The sequence below is a fragment of the Chiloscyllium plagiosum genome, unplaced genomic scaffold, assembly GCF_037043375.1.
Source record: "Chiloscyllium plagiosum isolate Xiang-an unplaced genomic scaffold, Cpla_swu_hap1 HiC_scaffold_28, whole genome shotgun sequence".
Classification (NCBI taxonomy): Eukaryota; Metazoa; Chordata; class Chondrichthyes; order Orectolobiformes; family Hemiscylliidae; genus Chiloscyllium; species Chiloscyllium plagiosum.
The window spans coordinates 4530633-4554243 of NW_028270166.1; the positions used below are offsets into that span (position 1 = coordinate 4530633).

Consider the following 23611-nt stretch of genomic DNA (forward strand, 5'->3'; position numbering starts at 1 on the left):
AAGTGAATGACCTCATATTTGCCAACATCGAAATCCATCTGCAGGTCAACTCACTGTGTCTCTTTGTTAACCTATAGTTCTAGCCACACTCTACAATGTGGCTTATCCTCAGTAAATTTGGGTACTTGGCTTTCTATGCCATCATCTGAATTAATAATGCATGAGGTGAAGGGTTGAGATCCCATTGTTGATCAGCTTAAGGATACATTGTGTTAATTCCTGCTACGTTTAACAGAGTGTTTTGTCCCAACTCAGGAGATAGGCTGTAGCCATTAAAAGTGGTCTCTGTTATCCATCTGTGTGTGCCTAGTCACAGTGGCACATTTAGCAGACCTTGCTGTAAGTGGAAAAGCAGCCTTCAAGCATTGTCGCTTCAACATCTGCAGCATTGTAAGGATGCATTGATTTCACAGAACCTGATTTACAGTTGAAGGCTTCCAGTAACTTACGGAGTTAGTAATTTCAGCCATTACTGATGCCATTTCAGAAATTTTGCAGTTTTCAACTGCTCCACCGTTTCTCTTGTTGATACTGCAGAATAGCTAATTATTAAAACCCTGCTGTCTAAATTAACACTGTTGTGATTGCCATTGCCTCTTTGACTATTGCAGAACAGTAAAGGTGGGCTCAGTATTTTCTAATCAACCTGTTCAGAGATGTAATTATCGAGTATAACAACCCTCAGAGTGTATTTAGAGAATAGCAGGAACTGTATGAGGCTGCTATTCTGTATAATATACAGATGGACTGTTATTCCCTACAATAGACACAGGGGCTATTCTCTATAATATACACTGGGGCTGCTATTCTCTATAATGTAATATGTGTGTGAACATGTGAACCCTCCAGTTCCTTCATCATCATAGCGAAGTACTTACCAAACCAAGTCAAGATTTTTTTAGGAGATTGATGGGGGTACTTTAAGTGCCAAAATAAGTAAAATTAATTTCCAGGTTGAAATCTCTGTCTTTGACAGTTTGTTCATTATTTGGATATTCAGCCCTCACTGAATGTAAAAAAAGTCTGGCTATATATATTAAAAATTCTAAAACAGGATTCTTTGATTCTGTCCAGCTCTTCCTGTTTTGTGAATGGGAATGATAGACCTTATGACCACCAGCATTCTGTAATAAAGGCAGAGACACTGCGAGTGAGACAGATTCTGTTGATTTTGTTTCTCATGGGGATAGAGGTGCTGTTTTGCTTTTTATAAACTTTGACGCCAGAGGAACTTGTTTTTTTCTTGGGAATATTGGCTTTGGCTCCTGTCCAGACCCCTGTTTTATTGTTTCAGGTCAGAATCTCTCTGTACAACTCAAGAATCAATTCTGCCTCTCGTCGCAGTCACGCTCTGTCTGTGACATGATGTGGGGGTGCCGGTGCTGGATTGGAGTGGACAAGCTCAGAAGTCACACGACACCAGGTTATAGTCTGACAGGTTTATTTGAATCGTCCTTACCCTGCTGAAGGGGCAGTGCTCTGAAAGCTTGTGATTTGAAATAAACCTGTTGGACTATAACCTGGTGTCGTGACCTTGTTTGTGATTTGACTTTCTTATTGTCCTTGTGCAGTTTGGTGGAGAAAGGACCTGCCTCTTGATATGAAATGCCCTTTGTCCATTTGCAAGAGTTTTCAAAGACTCATTAGCCAGTATGGTGACTAAGGGACATCATCGGGGGGTGGGAGGGGTCAGGATCAGGCCGGGTGAGGGGTATAAGCTTGAGAATATGAAATGAAGAATGCTGCTCCTCAAAGAATTTTTATTTTTGCAGAACCATACAGTCATTGAGTTATCCAGCACAAAAACAGACCCTTCAGTCCAACTAGTACATGCTGAACATAACCCCAAACTAAACTAGCCCCACCTGCCTACGCCTGGCCCATATCCCTCCAAACCTTTCCTACTCAGGTATTTACTAAATGTCTTTTAAATGTTGTAACTGTAGCCACATCTGCCACTTCCTCTGGAATTCATTCTATGCATTAACTACGCTTTGTGTAAAAAAATTGCCTCTCATGTCTTTTTAAAATCTCTCTCCTCCCACCTTAAAGATATGCCCCCTACTCTTGAAATCCACCACCATAGGTAAAAGGACACCTGTCATACACCCAATCTATACCCCTCGTGATTTTATAAACCTCTGTAAGGTCACCAATCAACCAGTTTGATCTCTCTGCCTTTGCCATGTTGGGGAGTTCCTGTGTGGCTCTCCCTAATGAAGATGATCAAACATTACTGTGATGCCACTGATTGCAATTTGAAATGGACCACGGGCTGGAGACCTGGCCAATACCTTGCGGGAAAATAGAACATAGAACATAGAACATAGAACATAGAACAATACAGCACAGAACAGGCCCTTCGGCCCACGATGTTGTGCCAAACATTTGTCCTAGCTTAAGCACCTATCCATGTACCTATCCAATTGCCGCTTAAAGGTCACCAATGATTCTGACTCTGCCACTCCCACAGGCAGCGCATTCCATGCCCCCACCACTCTCTGGGTAAAGAACCTACCCCTGACATCCCCCCTATACCTTCCACCCTTCACCTTAAATTTATGTCCCCTTGTAACACTCTGTTGTACCCCGGGGAAAAAGTCTCTGACTGTCTACTCTATCTATTCCCCATATCATCTTATAAACCTCTATCAAGTCACCCCTCAACCTTCGGCGTTCCAATGAGAAAAGGCCTAGCACTCTCAACCTATCCTCGTACGGCCTATTCTCCATTCCAGGCAACATCCTGGTAAATCTCCTCTGCACCCTCTCCAAAGCTTCCACATCTTTCCTAAAGTGAGGCGACCAGAACTGCACACAGTACTCCAAATGTGGCCTTACCAAGTTCCTGTACAGCTGCAACATCACCTCACGACTCTTGAATTCAATCCTTCTGCTAATGAACGCTAATACACCATAGGCCTTCTTACAATCTCTATCCACCTGAGTGGCAACTTTCAAAGAGCTATGAACATAGACCCCAAGATCCCTCTGCTCCTCCACCTTACTAAGAATCCTACCGTTAACCTTGTATTCCGCATTCTTATTTGTCCTTCCAAAATGGACAACCTCACACTTGACAGGGTTGAACTCCATCTGCCACTCCTCAGCCCAGCTCTGCATCATATCTAAGTCCCTTTGCAGCCGACAACAGCCCTCCTCACTATCCACAACTCCACCAATCTTCGTATCGTCTGCAAATTTACTGACCCACCCTTCGACTCCCTCTTCCAAGTCATTAATAAAAATTACAAACAGCAGAGGACCCAGAACTGATCCCTGCTGAACTCCACTTGTAACTGGGCTCTAGGCTGAATATTTACCATCTACCATCACTCTCTGACTTCGACCGGTTAGCCAGTTCTCTATCCAACTGGCCAAACATCCCACTATCCCATGCCTCCTAACTTTCTACATAAGCCTACCATGGGGAACTTTATCAAATGCCTTACTAAAATCCATGTATACTACATCCACTGCTCTACCCTCATCCACATGCTTGGCCACCTAGCATTCAATAAGACTTGTAAGGCAAGACCTACCCCTCACAAATCCGTGCTGGCTGTCCCTAATCAAGCAGTGCCTTTCCAGATACTCATAAATCCTATCCCTCAGTACGCGTTCCATTACTTTGCCTACCACCGAAGTAAGACTAACTGGCCTGTAATTCCCAGGGTTATCCCTATTCCCTTTTTTGAACAGGGGCACAACATTCGCCACTCTCCAGTCCCCTGGCACCACCCCCGTTGACAGTGAAGATGAAAAGATCATTGCCAACGGTTCTACAATTTCCTCTCTTGCTTCCCACATAATCCTAGGATATATCCCGTCAGGCCTGGGGGACCTGTCTATCCTCAAGTTTTTCAAAATGCCCAACACATCTCCCTTCCGAACAAGTATCTCCTCTAGCTTACCAGTCCGTTTCATACTCTCCTCTTCAACAATACGGTCCCTCTCATTTGTAAATACTGAAGAAAAGTACTCATTCAAGACCTCTCCTATCTCTTCCGACTCAATACACAGTCTCCCACTACTGTCCTTGATCGGACCCACCCTCATTCTCGTCATTCTCATGTTTCTCACATACGCATAAAAGGCCTTGGGGTTATCCTTGATCCTACCCACCAAAGATTTTTCATGTCCTCTCTTAGCTCTCCTAATCCCTTTCTTCAGCTCCCTTCTGGCTGTCCTGTATCCCTCCAACGCTCTGTCTGAACCTTGTTTCCTCAATCTTATGTAAGCCTCCTTCTTCCTCTTTACAAGACATTCAACCTCCCTCGTCAACCAAGGTTCCCTCACACGACTATCTCTTCCTGCCTGACAGGTACATACATATCAAGATACATGTCGTATCTGTTCCTTGAAAAAGTTCCACATTTCAACGACATCCTTCCCTGACAGCCTATGCTCCCAATTTATGCTCCTCAGATCCTGTCTTGCAGCATCATATTTACCCTTCCCCCAATTGTAAAACCTACCCTGTTGCACACACCTATCTCTCTCCATAACCAAGGTGAAAGTCACAGAATTGTGGTCACCATCACCAAAATGCTCACCCACTAACAAGCCCATTACTTGTCCCGGTTCGTCACCAAGTACCAAATCCAATTTGGCCTCCCCTCTGGTTGGACAATCTACATACTGAGTTAGAAAAGCTTCCTGGACACACTGCACAAACACCGCCCCATCCAATCTCCTTGATCTAAAGAGCTTCCAATCAATATTTGGGAAGTTGAAATCGCCCATGACTACTACCCTGTGGCTTCTGCACGGTTCCAAAATCTGTTTCCCAATTTGTTGCTCCACATCTCTGCTGCTATTGGGGGGCCTATAGTAAACACCCAACAAAGTGACTGCTCCTTTCCTATTTCTGACTTCAGCCCATACTACCTCCAAAGGCAGATCCCCCTTGAACGCCTTTCTGCAGCCGTTATACCATTTCTAATTAGCAATGCCACACTCCCTCCTTTTTTACCACCCTCCCTAATCTTACTGAAACATCTGTAACCAGGAACCTCCAACAACCATTCCTGTCCCTCTTCTATCCACATTTCCGTGATGGCCACAACATCGTAGTCCCAGGTACCGATCCACGCCTTAAGTTCACCCACCTTATTTCTGATACTCCTTGTGTTGAAGTATCCACACTTGAACCCATCTCTGTGTCTGCAAGTATTCCCTGTCAGTGCTACCTTCTCCACAGCCTCCCTACATTCTTGGACATCCTGACAAACAGCTAACCTACTTGCTGGACTACAAGTCCGGATCCCACCCCCCTGCCAAATTAGTTTAAACCCCCCCGAAGAGTGCCAGCAAACCTACCTCCCAGGATATTGGTGCCCTTCTGGTTCAGGTGCAACCCGTCCTGCTTGTACAGGTCCCACCTTCCCCAGAAAGCAGTCCAATTGTCCAAATACCTGAAGCCCTCCCTCCTACACCATCCTTGCAGCCACGTGTTCATCTGCACTCTCTCCCTATTCCTTGCCTCACTGTCACGTGGCACCGGCAACAACCCAGAGATGGCGACTCTGTCCGCCTGAGCTTTTAGCTTCCAGCCTAACTCCCTAAGCTCCTGAATGACCTCCCCACCCCTCTTCCTACCCATGTCATTGGTCCCAATGTGCATCACAACATCTGGCTGCACACCCTCCCCCTTAAGGATTCTGAAGACACGGTCCGAGACGTCTCGGACCCTGGCACTCGGGAGGCAACAAACCAACCGAGAGTCTCGCCCATGTCCACAGAACCGCCTGTCTGTCCCTCTAACTATAGAGTCTCCTATAACTAGCGCTCTCCTCCTCTACCCCTTTCCCTTCTGGGCCTCAGAGCCGGACCTCGTGCCAGAGACCCGGTCACTGCAGCTTACCCCTGCTAGGCCGTCCCCCCCAACAGTATCCAAAGCGATATACTTATTGTTGAGGGGAACGACCACAGGGGATCCCTGCACTGCCTGCTTCCTCCCCTTCCCACCTCTAACTGTTACCCAGCTACCTCTGTTCTCTGGCGTAACTATGTCCCTGTAGCTTCTATCTATCACCCTCTCAGCCTCTCGAGGTCTGTGAGGAGCTGGAGCTGGCTGCACTCCCTGCAGGTGAAGTCAGCAGGAGCATCGGTGGTCACCCCTACCTCAAACATCCTGCAGGAGGAACATTCCACTGTCTGCGCTGCCATAACTCTACACTTAGTCTCCAAAACAAGAACACTGAGTAGCTTATCTGTTCAGCCAACTGAGTCCTTTTTATTAGGTTCGAGGAGGAGGGAGGGTGGGAGACACTACACGTGTAGTGTCTCGGGTTCCTTCTCCACTCAAACTTACCTTCCCAGAAGCCTTTGTTGACGACTTCCGGGTTCCCGCTTCTCGTTGAAAAAAAAGCACAGACTGCGAAAAGAAAAACATTAATTTAAACTGGTCTCCGCTTACCTTCCGGCTCCCCTCTCTGTGCGCCCGCTGTAGCACTGACATGGAGTAGGAAAGAGTGCAGCTTGGGCTTGTAACTGGATCCGTTGGGACAGGAGGAGGCCATTCAGCCCCATTTAACCATGCAATTTCATGAGGTTACAGTCTTACCTATCTATGTCTATATCCTTTTATACCCATACCTAGCAAAACCCACATATGGTTTTAACCTCACCCACACCATTTATGCTGGGTAAGGTGGGCAAATGTTTATAATCAATTTCTCAAAGCCTCAGATCTTCAGTGATGGAGTACAGAATACTGAGCCCCCAGCGATTACTACCCAATTCCCATATCCTGGAGGAACCACGATACCTTCGGAAAAGGGGATGCAGCCTTATTTTCTTTCCTCTGCTGTCAGCCTTCTGATCAACAAAGGTCGGAAGCAGAGACAAGCTGAGCCTTATAGTTTGTTGATTCTCTGTGTTCCCAGGGTCAGGAACATACGGAGCTAAACAAAGGAAACAGTTGGTCAATGTTTACCAACAGCAGAGTCCCAAGTTAAACAAAGATGGGACCTACAGGATATGGAGCAACTCATTTATCATGCAGGAATATCCAATTACAATACATCAAAACAACATTTATACTACTCCTCATGACTAACATAGGAGGTGAGGGCTTATTGTTAGATTAATAGTCCAGAAACTCAGCGAATGTTCTGGGATCCTGGGTTCAAATCCCACCACTTTGGATGATGGAATTTAAATTCAATTTAAAAAATCTGGAATTAAGAATCTACTTGATTGTCAGAAAAACCCAGAAGGTAAAAACAATGACTGCAGATGCTGGAAACCAGATTTTGGATTAGTGGTGCTGGAAGAGCACAGCAGTTCAGGCAGCATCCGAGGAGCAGCAAAATCGATGTTTGAAGGGCTTTTGCCTGAAACGTCGTTTTTGCTGCTCCTCGGATGCTGCCTGAACTGCTGTGCTCTTCCAGCACCACTGATCCAGAAAAACCCAGAGGGTCACTGAAATCTGTCATCGTCACCTGGTCTGGCCTCCATGTGACTACAGCAACTGGTCTCTGAAAAGGCTGAGCCTTTCAGTTATACCAATCTCTACAAATCTCAAAGAAATGAAACTAGATGAATCACCTGGCATCATTGATCCTGGCACTGGAAAAGACAATGACAGAAACAGTCCTGTCGACCCTGCAAAATCCTCCACAGCAACGTCTGGGAGGGTAGTGCCAACATTGGGAGAGCTGTCTCACAGGCTAGCCAAGTAACAAACCTGACATTGCCATTTCATGGAATCATACCTTACAGACAGCTGTCACCATCCCTGGTAGGACAGACCCAGCAGAGGGGGTGGCACAGTGGTATACAGGTGGGAAGGAGTTGCTCTGGGAGTCCTCAACATTGACTCCTGACCTCATGAAGCCTCATGGCTTCAGGTTAAACATGGGCAAGGAAACCTCTTACTGGTTGACACGTACCATCCTCCCTCAGCTGATGAATCAGTACTCCTCCATGTTGAACAACAGTTGAAGGAGGCACTGAGGGTAGAAAGGGCAAAAAATGTTATCTGGGTGGGGTTTTCCAATGTCCGCCACCAAGAGTGTCTCAGCAGCAGCATTACTGATTGAGCTGGTCAGGTCCTAAAGGACTTGGCTGCTAGACTGGATCTGCAACAGGTCATGAGGGAATCAACCAAGAGGGAAAAACATACTTGACCTCATCCTCACCAATCTGCTGGCTGCAGATGCATGTGTCCATGACAGTATCAATAAGAGTGACCACTGTCCTTGTGGAGACAAAGATCCGCCTTCACTTTGAGCATCCCTTCATCGTGTTGCCTGGCACTACCACTGTGCTAAATGGGACAGACTTCAAACGGATCTAACAATCCAAGACTTACCATCCATGAGGTGCTAAGGTTCATCAACAGCAGCAACACAGTAGTCCAGCGCAATATGTAACCTCACCGCCCGGCATATCCCCCACTCAACCATTACCGTCAAGCCAGAGGATCAACCCTGGTTCAATGGAGAGTGCAGGAAGGAATGCCAGGAGCAGCAGCAGGCATTTCTGAAGATGAGGGGTCACCTTGGTGAAGCCACCAAAAAGGACTAGTCATAGAATCATAGAGATGTACAGCATGGAAACAGACCCTTCGGTCCAACTCGTCTGTGCCGGCCAGATATCCCAACTCAATCTAGTCCCACCTGCCAGCACCTGGCCCACATCCCTCCAAACCCTTCCTATTCATATACCCATCCAGATGCCTTTTAAATGTTGCAATTGTACCAGCCTCCACCACTTCCTCAGGCAGCTCATTCCATACACGTACCACCCTCTGTGTGAAAAAGTTGCCCCTTAGGTCTCTTTTATATCTTTCCCCTCTCACCCTAAACCTATGACCTCTAGTTCTGGACTCCCCGACCCCAGAGAAAAGACTTTGCCTATTTACCCTATCCATGCCCCTCAATTTTGTAAACCTCTATAAGGTCACCCCTCAGCCTCCGACGCTCCAGGGAAAACAGCCCCAGCCTATTCAGCCTCTCCCTATAGCTCAAATTTTTCAACCCTGGCAACATCCTTGTAAATCTTTTCTCAACTCTTTCAAGTTTCACAACATCTTTCCGATAGGAAGGAGACCAGAATTGCACGCAATATTCCAACAGTGGCCAAACCTATGTCCTGTACAACTGCAAAATGACCTCCTAACTCCTGTACTCAATACTCTGACAAATAAAAGAAAGCATACCAAACACCTTCTTCACTATCCTATCTACCTGCAACTCCACTTTCAAGGAACTATGAACCTGCACTCCAAGGTCTCTTTGTTCAGCAACACTCCCCAGGACCTTACCATTAAGTGTATAAGTCCTGCTAAGATTTGCTTTCCCAAAATGCAGCATCTCACATTTATCTGAACTAAACTCCATCTGCCACTTCTCAGCCCATTGGCCCATCTAGTCCAGATCCTGTTGTAATCTGAGGTAACCCTCTTCGCTGTCCACTACACCTCCAATTTTGGTGTCATCTGCAAACTTACTAACTGAACCTCTTATGCTCGCATCCAAAACATTTATATAAATGACAAAAAGTAGAGGACCCGACACCAATCCTAGTGGCACTCCACTGGTCACAGGCCTCCAGTCTGAAAAACATACCTCCACCACCACCCTCCGTCTTCTACCTTTGGCCCAGTTCTGTATCCAAATGGCTAGTTCTCCCTGTATTCCATGAGATCTAACCTTGCTAATCAGTCTCCCATGAGGAACCTTGTCAAACGCCTTACTGAAATCCATATAAACTACATCTACCACTCTGCCCTTATTAATCCTCTTTGTTACTTCTTCAAAAAACTCAATCAAGTTTGTGAGACATGATTTCCCACACGCAAAGCCGTGTTGACTCTCCCTAATCAGTCCTTGCCTTTTCAAATACATGTACATCCTGTCCCTCAGGATTCCCTCCAACAACTTGCCCACCACTGAGGTCAGGCTCACCGTTCTATAGTTCCCTGGATTGTCTTTACCACCCTTCTTAAACAGTGGCACCATGTCAGCCAACCTTCAGTCTTCCGGCACCTCACCTGTGACTATCGATGATACAAATATCTCACCCAGAGGCCCAGCAATCACTTCTCTAGCTTCCCACAGAGTTCTCGGGTACACCTGATCAGATCCTGGGGATTTATCCACCTTAACCCGTTTCAAGACATCTAGCACTTCCTCCTCTGTAATCTGGACATTTTAAGCAGCAAGTGATAGACAGAGCGAAGTCATCCCACAACCAAAGGATCAGATCTAAGCTCTGCAGTCCTGCCACATCCTAGTGTGAATGGTGCTGGACAATTAAACAACTCACTGGAGTTGGAGGTTCCACAAATCTCCCCAGCCTCAATGATGGAGGAGCCGAGCACATCAATATAAAAGATTAGGCTGAAGCTTTCCCAGCAATCTTCAGCCAGAGGTGCTGAGTGGATGATCCATCTTGGCCTGTTCCAGTGGTCCCCAGCATCACAGAAACCAGTAATCCATGTGATATCAAGAAACGGTTAGAGACACTGGATACTGCAAAGGTTGTGGGTCCTGACAACATTCCGGTAGTGGTACTGAAGACTTGCACTCCAAAACCTGCTGCTCCCCCAGTCAAATTCTTCCAGTACAGATACAACACTGGCATCTACCCAACAATATGAAAAATTGCCCAGGTGAATCCTGTACACAAAATGCAGGACCAATCCAAGCCATCCAAATACTGACCCATCAGTTCTACTCTTGATCATCAGTAAAAAGGTGGAAGGTCAGAATTAGAGAGTCATACAGCACAGAAACAGACCCTTCGGTCCAACCAGTCCATGCCAAACATAATCCCACACTAAACCAGTCCCACCTGCCTGCTCCTGGCCCATATCCCTCTGAATCTTTCCTATTCATGTATCCATCCAAAGTCTTTTAAACGTTGTAACTGTACCAGCATCCACCACTTCCTCAGGAAGTTCATTCCACACTCAAACCACCATCTATGTAAACAATTTGCCTCATTTTTTTAAATCTCTCTTCTCTCACCTTAAAAATGTGCCCCCTAGTCTTGAAATTCCCCACCCCAGGGAAAAGACAACTACCATTAACTCTATCTATATCTCTCATTATTTTATAAATTCTATCAGATCGCCTCTCAACCTCCTACGCTCCAGCCTTTCTTTATAACTCAAACCTTTCAAATTCAAGTTTATGTAGGAATGCTGGGTGAATGAGGAGGAGATACAGACTAGCCATGATCTGAATGAATGGTGGAACAGACTGGACAGGGTGAATGACATCTCACTCTCCCAATCTTCCTTGGCATCACCTAATCACTGCTCAATCTCTAGAGTACCTCATCTCTCCATAACATTTGCAGCTTCAGATAGAACCGTGAGCTTTATCCTCAGTGGGCTTGTATTGTGAAGGAGGCTCTGGATTCACTCTGGTGTGAATATGTTGATGTGTGTAACTGTGTTCTGTACATGTTAGTATGTGTACACGCACATGCATAGTCTCTGTTCAAGTGCAATGATGTGGTACATAGCAGCCAGTGCAGCATTTAACACACTCATTTATTGAGTTAATCTTTTTATTTGTTTTAAGTGAACAACTTAAAAGCTGATAACATGAAATTCCAAAATTTTCAAGGCCCCAAGTTAGTTTCATAAAATTTCTCCATCTTCCTGGCCTCTGTTTTGATCTTACAAATGCAGCCCTCAGGCAGAGAACAGGTTAAACTGATCCAGAACCAGAACACAGGAGGCTGACAGTGAGATCAGACGTGTAGTGGTTAGTCTGGTATATGGGGAGAGGGGCTAAGAAATACAATGGAGATGTACTTGCTGCAGACACTATAATACCAAGCAAATCTAATAATTACAATCTTCAAAAAAAAACACAAATAAATGTACTTAGTAAATTGCTATTAAATCAAGAACAGGTACAGAATATAACTCTAGTAACTATAACTCTAATAACCAGTGTTTCAGTCATTGAATTCATAACCTGTGGGTTACAAGGTCAAAATTCAACCAGTAATTTTGGGGAGAGGCAGAGGGAAATGGAGTTACATCCATTAGTTAACACTTATTAGTTCAGAAAATAACACAATGATTAAACATCTATTGGTTTATATATGTTGGTTGCTAACATTAGTTCATGTTTATTGGTTAAAACCTTTGGTTACTATCTCAGAGATAACATTGAATGTTTGGTTAATAATGATGAATTAACATCCATTGCTTTATAAACATTCATTAACACCAGTCACAGCACTCCATTCATTTATTTCTTTTAGGGAACAAATTTTAACAACAAGTGGGTGTGAGCCTAAATCTACACATTCACACTTTACACTCAGCCACAAGTGATTAGGGAATTAGCCAAATACATGGAGGAAAATATAATGAAAACAATTATATTGATGTACAGTCACACTCACACCCACAGTCACACCAACACACACACAATCACACTGCCCCCCACACACACACAGTCACTAACACCACACACACACACACACACGAATCCAGTTATACTGATCATTACTCAGACCAGCCTTTACCAAATTCTGCTTCTGCAATGAAGCCTTATCTGAAACAAACCATTTATACCAGGCATCTCCCACATAGCTATAACCCCAGGATCTGAGGTAGCACTGAACTCTGCCAATCTAATATTAGAGCTGAAAATGTGTTGCTGGAAAAGCGCAGCAGGTCAGGCAGCATCCAAGGAACAGGAGAATTGCCGTTTCGGGCATAAGCCCTTCTTCAGGAAGGGCTTATGCCCGAAACAGCAATTCTCCTGTTCCTTGGATGCTGCCTGACCTGCTGCGCTTTTCCAGCAACACATTTTCAGCTCTGATCTCTAGCATCTGCAGCCCTCACTTTCTCCAATCTAATATTACCCAAACAAAACTACTCTGGTTAGATTTCTTATCTATTGGATTTCATGACTGCAAGGCTTGGAAGAGAAGGTTATATCTGCGTGGTCTCACTGGTGGGCAAATCCTAAATTAAACTTCCAATACCTGACAGTGAGTCAGGAAAGCTGCAGGAAATAAGCTGAATCATTAACACAGGAGAGTTCCTGGGAACCAGTCATTTTTCTAGCACTGCACAATATTTTAATTTATTGTAGTTTTGCTGGACGCATATTAGATCAATTCCTAAACTAATTCCACCGTCCTGCTCTCTCCTTATTACACTGTATGAATCCCTAAACTGATCCCACTGCTCTATGCTCTGCCCATAGCCCTGTGTCAATACTCCAACAAATTACACTGCCCTGCTCTATCTCGCCATTGCCCTTTATCAATCCCAAACTGATCCTGGTGACCCATGCTCTACCCTTAGCCCTGTATCAATCACAAAAATATCCCAATACCCTGCTCTGTTTCCCCAAAGCTCTGATCTCTCCCCATTGTCCTGTATCAATCTCATAACTAATCTCATTTCCCCAGGCTCTCCCCTTAATCCCATACTATTCCCTAAACTAATGCCCCTGTCCAGTGGTGTTCCCATTGTCCTGTATCAATCCATAACTAATTTCAAGGGTCGCTCTCCATAACCATTTATTAGTCCCTAACTAATCCCACGGGTCTCTCTCCATAACCATCTATTAATCCCTAACTAATCCCACGGGTCTCTCTCCATAACCATCTATTAATCCCTAATTAATCCCACGGGTCTCTCTCCATAACCGTCTATTAATCCCTAACTAATCCCACGGGTCTCTCTCCATAACCGTCTATTAATCCCTAACTAATCCCAAGGATCTCTCTCCATAACCGTCTATTAATCCCTAACTAATCCCACGGGTCTCTCTCCATAACCGTCTATTAATCCCTAACTAATCCCACGGGTCTCTCTCCATAAACGTCTATTAATCCCTAACTAATCCCACGGGTCTCTCTCCATAAACGTCTATTAATCCCTAACTAATCCCATGGATCACTCTCCATAACCATCTATTAATCCCTAATTAATCCCATGGATCACTCTCCATAACCATCTATTAATCCCTAACTAATCCCATGGATCACTCTCCATAACCATCTATTAATCCCTAACTAATCCCATGGGTTTCTCTCCATAACCATCTATTAATCCCTAATTAATCCCATGGATCACTCTCCATAACCATCTATTAATCCCTAACTAATCCCATGGATCACTCTCCATAACCATCTATTAATCCCTAACTAATCCCCTAACCTTCATGGTTTGATATTTGCTTTTATATCAAATAATTTTCACTCAAATGATGCAATGATTTCTGTCTCAATAACTCTTTGGGGTAAAATGTTCAAGATTCAAAAACAGTCTACTCAAAGCAATCATTCCTGGACCCTTTCCTTCTCACTTCACTCAATAGTTACATTCAGCAGAAGTGGGTACTGAAAAGCTGAAGATCAGAATCAAGGTTAGAGTGGTGCTGGTAAAGCACAGCAGGTCAGACAGCATCCGGGGAGCAGGAAGAGCTTCCTGCTGAAGGGCTTTTGCCCAAAACATCGATTTTCCTGTTCCTCAGATGCTGCCTGACCTGCTGTGCTTTTCCAGCACCACTCTAATCTTGACTCAAAAGTGACATTGTTTGTGATAATGGGGACTGTTGTCTACACAAGGGGTCTCAATTAACTTTGTCTACCAATGAGGTAGATGAGCATGTCAGGTTTACATTGAATGTAGCTGTAGGGTTATGGGATGGTGTTCCCTAACTGTCCAAGGTTCCAATGTTCTCCATCCACTCCATCTGTCTTCATTCCATCTACCCTGTCATTCTGTAAAACAGAAACATTTTTATCTTTCATTTATTTTTGCCTGTTTCAGATCATTTGAAAGCCTGCTCAATTCCGATGCTCACCCTGGGTTATACCCTTATGCTACAAAGTGGTTTCACACGCTCCATCAGAAATTTCCACTCAATCCTATCCATTTACACTCAGCTCACTCAAGTTCTCGGGGAATGTGAACTTGTCTGGGTCTGAACAGCACTCTGGTTTTGGGCTGTTGGTAATTAGGGATAAGAAATGAATAGTGCCTTGCCCATGGCACCCAGGGCCCTAAATCAACTTCCAATCTGGTTGCTTTTCTCATGATAACACCTATTCCCAGCATTCCATCCTGCTCTTTTCTCACTACATCACTCACTTATCCCATTCACCCATTCTACCTCATTATCCAATCCCATTGCGTTTCCGATTTCTCTCCCAACTCTGGACCTGAAATTAAACAGAGTTCCTCCATTCATATCCCCCACCTCCACATCCATCCATATTTCTTTGGCTATTGCTGGGTGATGGGACAAAAACAGAGAAAACAGAGCTAATGATTGAAGAAGGATCACTGGACTTGAAACGTTGACTCTGCTTTCTCTAGGGCAGCACTGCTGCCTCACAACGCCAGGGACCCAAGTTCGATTCCAGCCTCGGGTGACTGTCTGTGTGGAGTTTGCACATTCTCCCTGTGTCTGTGTGGGTTTCCTCTGGGTGCTCTGGTTTCCTCCCACAGTCCAAAGATGTGCAGGTCAGGTGAATTTGCCATGTCAAATTGCCCATAGTGATAGGTGCATTAGTCAGAGGGAAAGGGTCTGGGTGGGTTACTCTTTGGAGGGTCAGTGTGGAGTTGTTGGGCCAAAGGGACTGTTTCCACACAGTAGGGAATCTAATCTTTACAGATGCTGCCAGAGCTTTGCCAGAAATTTCTGATTTCCGGCATCTTTCTTTTTTTACAATAAGAGACCAGAGTTTTGGGATAAGGGATATCAGATTTAAAACAGAGATAGGGAAAAATGACTTCTGCCAAAGGGTTGTGAATCTGTGGAATTCACTCCCCAGAGTACAGTAGATGCTGGAACACTGGATAAATTTAAGGATGGGATAGATAGATGTTTAATTACTAACAGGTTGAAGGATTTTGGAGAGAGGTCAGGAACCTGGAGTTATAGAGTCATAGAGATGTACAGCATGGAAACAGACCCTTCGGTCCAATCTGTCCATGCCGACCAGATATCCCAACCCAATCTAGTCCCACCTGCCAGCACCTGGCCCATATCCCTCCAAACCCTTCCTATTCATATACCTATCCAGATGCCTTTTAAATGTTGCAATTATACCAGCCTCCACCACTTCCTCAGGCAGCTCATTCCATACACGTACCACCCTCTGTTTGAAAAGGTTGCCTCTTAGGTCTCTTTTATATCTTTCCCCTCTCACCCGAAACATATGCCCTCTAGTTCTGGACTCCCCCACCCGAGGAAAAAGATTTTGTCTATTTACCCTATCCATGCCCCTCATGATTTTATAAACTTCTATAAGGTCACCCCTCACCCCAGGGAAAACAGCCCCAGCCTTTTCAACCTCTCCCTATAGCTCAAATCCTCCAACCTTGGCAGCTTCCTTGTAAATCTTTTCTGAACCCTTTCAAGTTTCACAACATCCTTCTGATAGGAAAGAGACCAGAATTTCACGCAATATTTGAAAAGTGGTCTAACCAATGTCCTGGACAGCCGCAACATGACCTCCCAACTCCTGTACTCAATACTCTGACCAATAAAGAAAAGCATACTAAACGAAAAGAGAAAATGCTGGAAAATCTCAGCATGTCTGGCAGCATCTGTAAGTAGAAAAAAGAGCTGACGTTTCGAGTGTAACTGACCCTTTGTCAAAGCATACCAAACGACTTCTTCACTATCCTATCTACCTGCAACTCCACTTTCAAGGAGCTATGGATCTGCACTCCAAGGTCTCTTTGTTCAGCAACACTCCTGAGGACCTTACCATTAAGTATATAAGTCCTGCTAAGATTTGCTTTCCCAAAATGCAGCACCTCACATTTATCTGAATTAAACTCTATTTGCCACTTCTCAGCCCATTGGCCCATCTGATCAAGATTCCATTGTAATCTGAGGTAACCTTCTTCACTGTCCACTACACCTCCAATTTTGGTGTCATCTGCAAACTTACTAACTATACCTCTTATGCTCACCTCCAAATCATTTATATAAATGATGAAAAGTAGTGGACCCAGCACCGATCCTTGTGGCACTCCACTGGTCATAGGCTTCCAGTCTGAAAAACAACCTTCCAACACCACTCTCTCTCTTCTATCTTTGAACCAGTTCTGTACTCAAATGCTAGTTCTCCTTGTATTCCATGAGATCTAACCTTGCTTACCAGTCTCCCATCAGGAACCTTGTCGAACACCTTACTGAAGTCCATATAGATCACATCCACCGCTCTGCCCTCTTCAGTTCTCTTTGTTACTCCTTCAAAAAACTCAATCAAGTTTGAGAGACATGATTTCCCACACATAAAGCCATGTTGACTATCCCTAATCAGTCCTTGCCTTTCCAAATAGATGTACATCTTGTCCCTCAGGATTCCCTCCAACAACTTGCCCACCACCGAGGTCAGGCTCACCGGTCTATAGTTCCCTGGCTTGTCCTTACTACCCTTCTTAAACAGTGTCACCACGTTTGCCAACCTCCAGTCTTCCTGCACCTCACCTGTGACTATCGATGATACAAATATCTCAGTAAGAGGCCCAGCAATCACTTCCCTGGCTTCCCATAGACTTCTAGGGTACCTCTGATCAGGTCCTGGGGGTTTATCCACCTTTATGTGTTTCAAGACATCCAGCACTTCCTCCTCTGTAATATGGACATTTTTCAAGATGTCACCATCTATTTCCCTACATTCTATATCTTCCATATCCTTTTCCACAGTAAATACTGATGCAAAACATTCGTTTAGTATCTGCTCCATTTTCTGTGGCTCCACACAAAGGCCGCCTTGCTGTTCTTTGAGGGGCCCTATTCTCTCCCCAGTTACCCTTTTGTCCTTAATGTATTTGTAAACACCCTTTGGATTCTTCTTAATTCTATTTGCCAAAGCTATTTCATGTCCCCTTTTTTCCCTCCAGATTTCACTCTTAAGTAATCTCCTACTACCTTTATACTCTTCTGAGGATTCACTTGATCTATCCTGTCTATACCTGACTTATGTTTCCTTCTTTTTCTTAACCAAACCTTCAATATCTTTAGTCATCCATCAGTCCCGACATCTACCAACCTTTCCTTTCTCCCTAACAGGAATATACTTTCTCTGGATTCTCGTTATCTCTTTTCTGAAGGCTTCCCATTTTCCAGCCATCCCTTTACCTGCAAACACCTGCGCCCAATCAGCTTTTGAAAGTTCTTGCCTAATCCTGTCAAAATTGGCCTTCCTCTAATTTAGAACTTCAACTTTTAGATCTAAGCTATCCTTTTCCAGATCAGTCCTGATCCTACTGAGTGACAGAGCAGGCTCGAGGGGCTGAATGGCCTCCTCCTGCTCCTGGTTCTAAGGTTCATATTCAGGGTTCCTGTTTCTAATTGGTGTCCCATTATTCCTGTGTGTAACGTGTACATGTGTTCCAGGTAAAGAAGATCAATCTGGACTGTGATGCCTCTGTGGAGGAATAGCTGGTATGTGCTCACTTTCAGGGATGAAACACAAAAGAAGTGGCTACTTGGAGGAGAGTCTTTGAGGGGCTGAGGAGAGAGGGCAAGAGCGGTGACCTAATAGGGGCATGGACAGGGTAAGTAGACAAGGTCATTTCCCTTGGGATGGGGGAGTCCAGAACTAGAGGGCATAGGTTTAGGGTAAGAGTGGAAAAATTTAAAAGGGACCTGAGGGGAAATTGTTTCAAGCAGAGGGTGGTACGTGTATGGAATGAGCTGCCAGAGGAAGTGGAGACTGGTACAATTACAACATTTAAAAAGCTTCTGGTTGGATATATGAATAGGAAAGGTTTAGAGGGATATGGGCCAAATGCTGACAAGTGGGACTAGATTGGGTTAGGATATCTAGTTAGCATGGACAAGTTGGACCGAAGGGTTTGTTTCCATGCTGCATACCTCTATGACTCTATGAAAGGAATGACTTCCTAGAGTGTCAGGCCAAGGGGGTAGAAAGAAAGAAACATTCAGATTCAGTGAGGGCAGAGGACTCCAGCCCAGGGTAACAGCTACTAACTCAGTGTATCATACCAGCAGAGCTATAGCGAGTTATTTGGTAGGAAGTGTTGGGGGAGAGGGGGGAATGTGTTACAGCCCTCTCCCAGGTTACAGCTGGAACAGCTTGAATCGTGATAATTGCCCTGATTAAAAATCTATCCAGCTCAGAATAAGCGTATTAATTAACTCAGCCTCAACAGCCCTCTGCAGTAAGAATTCTACAGAATCACTTCTCTCTCAGAGTAGAAATTCCTCCTTATCTCTGTCTGAAATGTGTGACTCCTTGTTCAGAGACGATGCCCTCTGGTCCTAGGCTCTCTTACAAGGGATAACAACCTTTCCACATTGACCCTCAAATCCCCTAAGAATCTTACTTGTTTCAATAAGGTCACCTCTCATTCTTCTAAGTTCCAATGAGTACAGGCCCAACCTGGTTAACTTCTCTTCCTAACTCAGTGCCTCCATACCCAGAATCAGCTGAGTGAACCTTCCTTTAGTCTGCCACTCACTCCATGTAAATGCTGACACTTGTTTCTCCCTCCACTCATTGGCTACAGCAGGAGTATCACATTAACTGTGGCAAAGGAAAGGCCAGACAAGAGGAAAATTGGGACGCAGTAGTTCACACAACAGAACAGACACTTGCAAAATGTCTCTCCAATTACTTAAAAGTAAATCTAACACCAAGAGTAAGGAGGAACACTCCATTGATAGGTTCTTACCTGCAGCCCAAACGCTTCTGCAGTTCTGCAAGATTGTAGCAGTCTCCCAGCTGTTGTTTCAGTGTTGCCAGTTGTTGCTCCAGTCTGATTTTATGACCTGGTGGCAAGGAAGCACAGAATCGACCATCATAGAAGGAGGCCATTCAGCCCACTGAATCTGTGTCAGCTCTCTGCAACTTGATTTTTCACACTTTCCCCATTTGCTGCAATTTGTTGCTTAGCACCCACCCTTTAGACTGAGCTGTGGACCATCACTCCTCATGTCCTAGCACCTGGATCAGCATCAATCGTGACTCTCCTGCTATGAAGCACCTTGGGACGTTTGGTGTAATTGCTGTCCTTGCAGTGACAAAGTACAAAATTGTCAGCTGAGCAGGGTCTTGTCATTGGCTGAACCCCAGGGATAGACTGGGCACCAGGAATTGGAAATCCCACCCCAAATCCATTAACCCCTGGTGACTGGGAGCAGCAGGTGCTCCTGTGGATTGACCCTTACTTATAGCACAAAACAGTTAAGGCTTATGCTCCCATACAGTACAAAGGGAGTGCTGCACTGTTGGCTGGTGCTGTCTTACAGATATAATGTTAAACCAAAGCCTAATGTGACTGGCCATATGTAAATGATCTTTAGTCACTTGTTTGAAGAGGAGCAGGAGAGGGGTGTTATCTCGGGTGTTCTGGCCAATATTTAATCTTCAAACAACCTCATTTAATCTGATGCTGATTACTGTTTATGGGAGCATGCTGTATGCAAATTGACTGCTGTATTTCTTACATTAGAACAGTGACGGTATATCACAAGGACAGCTCGGGAATCCTTTATCCAAAAACCTCAGGGCTGGGTTTTCGGACAAAGGATATTTTCAGTTTTTGGGTCCACTGCAATTAATTTGGCTCCAATTTATTTTCCGAAAGGCCTGATTAGATCTGTAGCCATTGAGAGTGTGGCCCTTTGGAAAAATCTTCATTTTTAGGTCTATCTGAATCTGTTTGGGCAAAAGGCAAGTTTTATTCCAAAGGAACCCAAACTGAATGTGACTATCAGACTGTTCTTGTCTGCTTCTTAAGAGACATTTGGTTTTTAGGTATTTGTCATTTTTGGATGTACAGATAATGGATACCTGACCTATATCTCTTTGGCCACACAGCACTTTGAGACATCCAGGGCAATATGAAAAATGCAATTGATAAAATTTTCCAATTCCAGACAAGAGAGGCAGGCAGCACTGATAATGTAATCAATATACCGGAGAAAGAGTTCTGTTGAAGACTTACTGGACTCAAAACGTTAACACTGATTTCTCCCCACAGATGCTGCCAGACCTGCTGAGTCTCTCTGGCAATTTCTGTTTTTGTTTCAGATTTCTAGCATCTGCAGTTCTCTTTTTGTTGTTATTGGCCTGGATGGTGTCAAGCTTCTTGAACGTTGTTGGAGCCATCCAGGCGAGTGGGTAGTATTCCATTTCACTTCTGATTTGTGCCTTGTAGATGGTGGTCAAGTGGACACCATCCAGGATGAAGCAGTCTGCCTAATTGGTATGACCTAGGAGCTTCAACTTCCACTCCCACCACCACCAATACACAGTGGCAGCAGTGTGTACCCCCCCCACTGACCACCCCTGCTAAGGTAACTAGGTCCTTCCCGTCCATTCTATCCATGCCCCTCACAGTTGTGTACACCTGAGTCAGATGTCTCCTCAGCAACCTCTCTTCCAAGGAGAGCAACTCCCAGTCGAACCAACCTTCTCTTAAAGCTTGGAGAAAGTGAGGATGGCCGATGTTGGAGCTCAGGGTTGAGAGTGTGGTGCTGGAAAAGCACAGCAGGTCAGGCAGCATCCGAGGAACCCTTCATCAGGAATGGGCTTATGCCCAAAACATTGACTCTCCTAATCCTCTCCTGCTATGCTTTTCCAGCACCACACTCTCTTTTCTCATATCTGGATAATGTCAGCCCTGACAACATCCTTGTACATCTCCTCTGTAGCTTTTCAAAGCAATTAATCCTTTTTGTAATAATGCGACCAGAACGGCACACAGTACTCAAGTTATGACCTAACTGATGATTTATACAGTTCCTGCAGAATCTCTAGTTCCCTGTGCTCACATATTCAATTCCTTGGATAATAAAGGAAAGGATTTCAAATCCACCCTAATCACGTTAATGGTCTGTCCTGCTCACTTCAGGAATGTGTGCACATTCACTGCCAGGTCCGTTACTATCTCGACACCTCCCAAGTGCTCTCTTATCAGTGTAGGAGCAAGTTACTGCAGATGCTGGAATCTGGACTGTCAACTTGCTCTTCCTCCGTTGATGCTGCCACACCCCACTGTGATCTCCAGTATTTTTTACTTTCACTATTTTCCCATCAATTGTACGTTCTTTTATTGTGTTTGATGTCCTCAAATTTATCATTTCACATTTAGAGTCATAGAGTCAGAGAGATACACAGCATGGATGACTGTCAATGTTCTATAGAGCTGCAACATGACCTCCCAACTCTCTTTATCTAAAGTAAACTCCATCTGTCACTTCTCAGCCCATTGGCCCATCTGATCAAGATCTGTGGTTCTCTGAGGTAACTTTCTTCAATGCTCTGGCTAATAAAGGAAAGCATACCAAACACCTTCTTCACTATCCTATCTACCTGCGACTCTACTTTCAAGGAGCTATGAACCTGCACTCCAAGGTCTCTTTGTTCAGCATCACTCCCTAGAACCTCACCATTCAGTGTATAGGCCCAGCTCTGATTTGCTTTTCCAAAATGCAGCATCTCACATTTATCTAAATTAAACTCCATCTGCCATTTCTCAGCCCATTGGCCCATCTGATCAAGATCCTGTGGTTCTCTGAGGTAACTTTCTTCGTTGTCCACTACACCTCCAATTTTGGTGTCATCTGCAAACTTACTAACTATACCTCTTATGCTCACATCCAAATCATTTATACAAATGAAGAAAAGTAGTGGACCCAGCACCGATCCTTGTGGCACTCCACTGGTCACAGGCCTCCAGTCTGAAAAACAACCCTCCACCACCACCTTCTGTCTTCTACCTTTGAGCCAGTTCTGTTTCTAAATGGCTAGTTCTCCCTGTCTTCCATGTGATCTAACCTTGCTAACCAGTCTCCCATGAGGAACTTTGTCAAATGCCTTACTGAAATCCATATAGATCACGTCCACCGCTCTGCCCTCATCAATCCTTTTTGTTACTTCTTCAAAAAACTCAATCAAATTAATGAGACATGATTTCCCACGCACAGAGCCATGTTGACTATCCCTACATTCACAGTGGCTCAGCAGTTAGCACTGCTGCCTCACAGCACCAGGGTGCCAGGTTCGATTCCAGCCTTGGACTACTGGCTGTGTGGAGTTTGCACATTCTCTCTGTGTGGGGTTCCTTTGGGTGCTCTGGTTTCCTCCCACCGTCCAAAGATGTGCAGGTCAGGTGAATTGGCTATGCTAAATTGTCCATAGTGTTAGGTGCATTCGTCAGAGGGAAGCTGAAGAAAGGGATTAGGAGAGCTAAGAGAGGACATGAAAAATCTTTGGCGGTTAGGATCAAGGATAACCCCAAGGCCTTTTATGCGTATGTGAGAAACATGAGAATGACGAGAACGAGGGTAGGTCTGATCAAGGACAGCAGTGGGAGACTGTGTATTGAGTCGGAAGAGATAGGAGAGGTCTTGAATGAGTACTTTTCTTCAGTATTTACAAATGAGAGGGACCGTATTGTTGAAGAGGAGAGTATGAAACAGACTGGTAAGCTAGAGGAGATACTTGTTCGGAAGGAAGAAGTGTTGGGCATTTTGAAAAACCTGAGGATAGACAAGTCCCCCAGGCCTGACGGGATATATCCTAGGATTATGTGGGAAGCAAGAGAGGAAATTGCAGAGCCGTCGGCAATGATCTTTTCATCTTCACTGTCAACGGGGATGGTGCCAGGGGACTGGAG

General features: G+C 44.7%; 1 protein-coding gene across 1 annotated transcript in view; it reads right to left on the bottom strand.

The window, feature by feature from the left end:
• Positions 1-12748: 12748 nt before the first annotated feature.
• The window catches only part of plvapb (plasmalemma vesicle associated protein b), a 31193-nt gene continuing 20330 nt past the window's right edge, over positions 12749-23611 (bottom strand). The window contains exons 5-6 of the mRNA XM_087975920.1: positions 19661-19757; positions 12749-14721 (exon numbers count right to left, since the gene is read on the bottom strand). Of these exons, the coding sequence (XP_087832046.1) occupies positions 14709-14721; positions 19661-19757 (110 nt within the window). The 3' untranslated portion in view covers positions 12749-14708. The remainder of the gene's footprint in view (positions 14722-19660; positions 19758-23611) is intronic.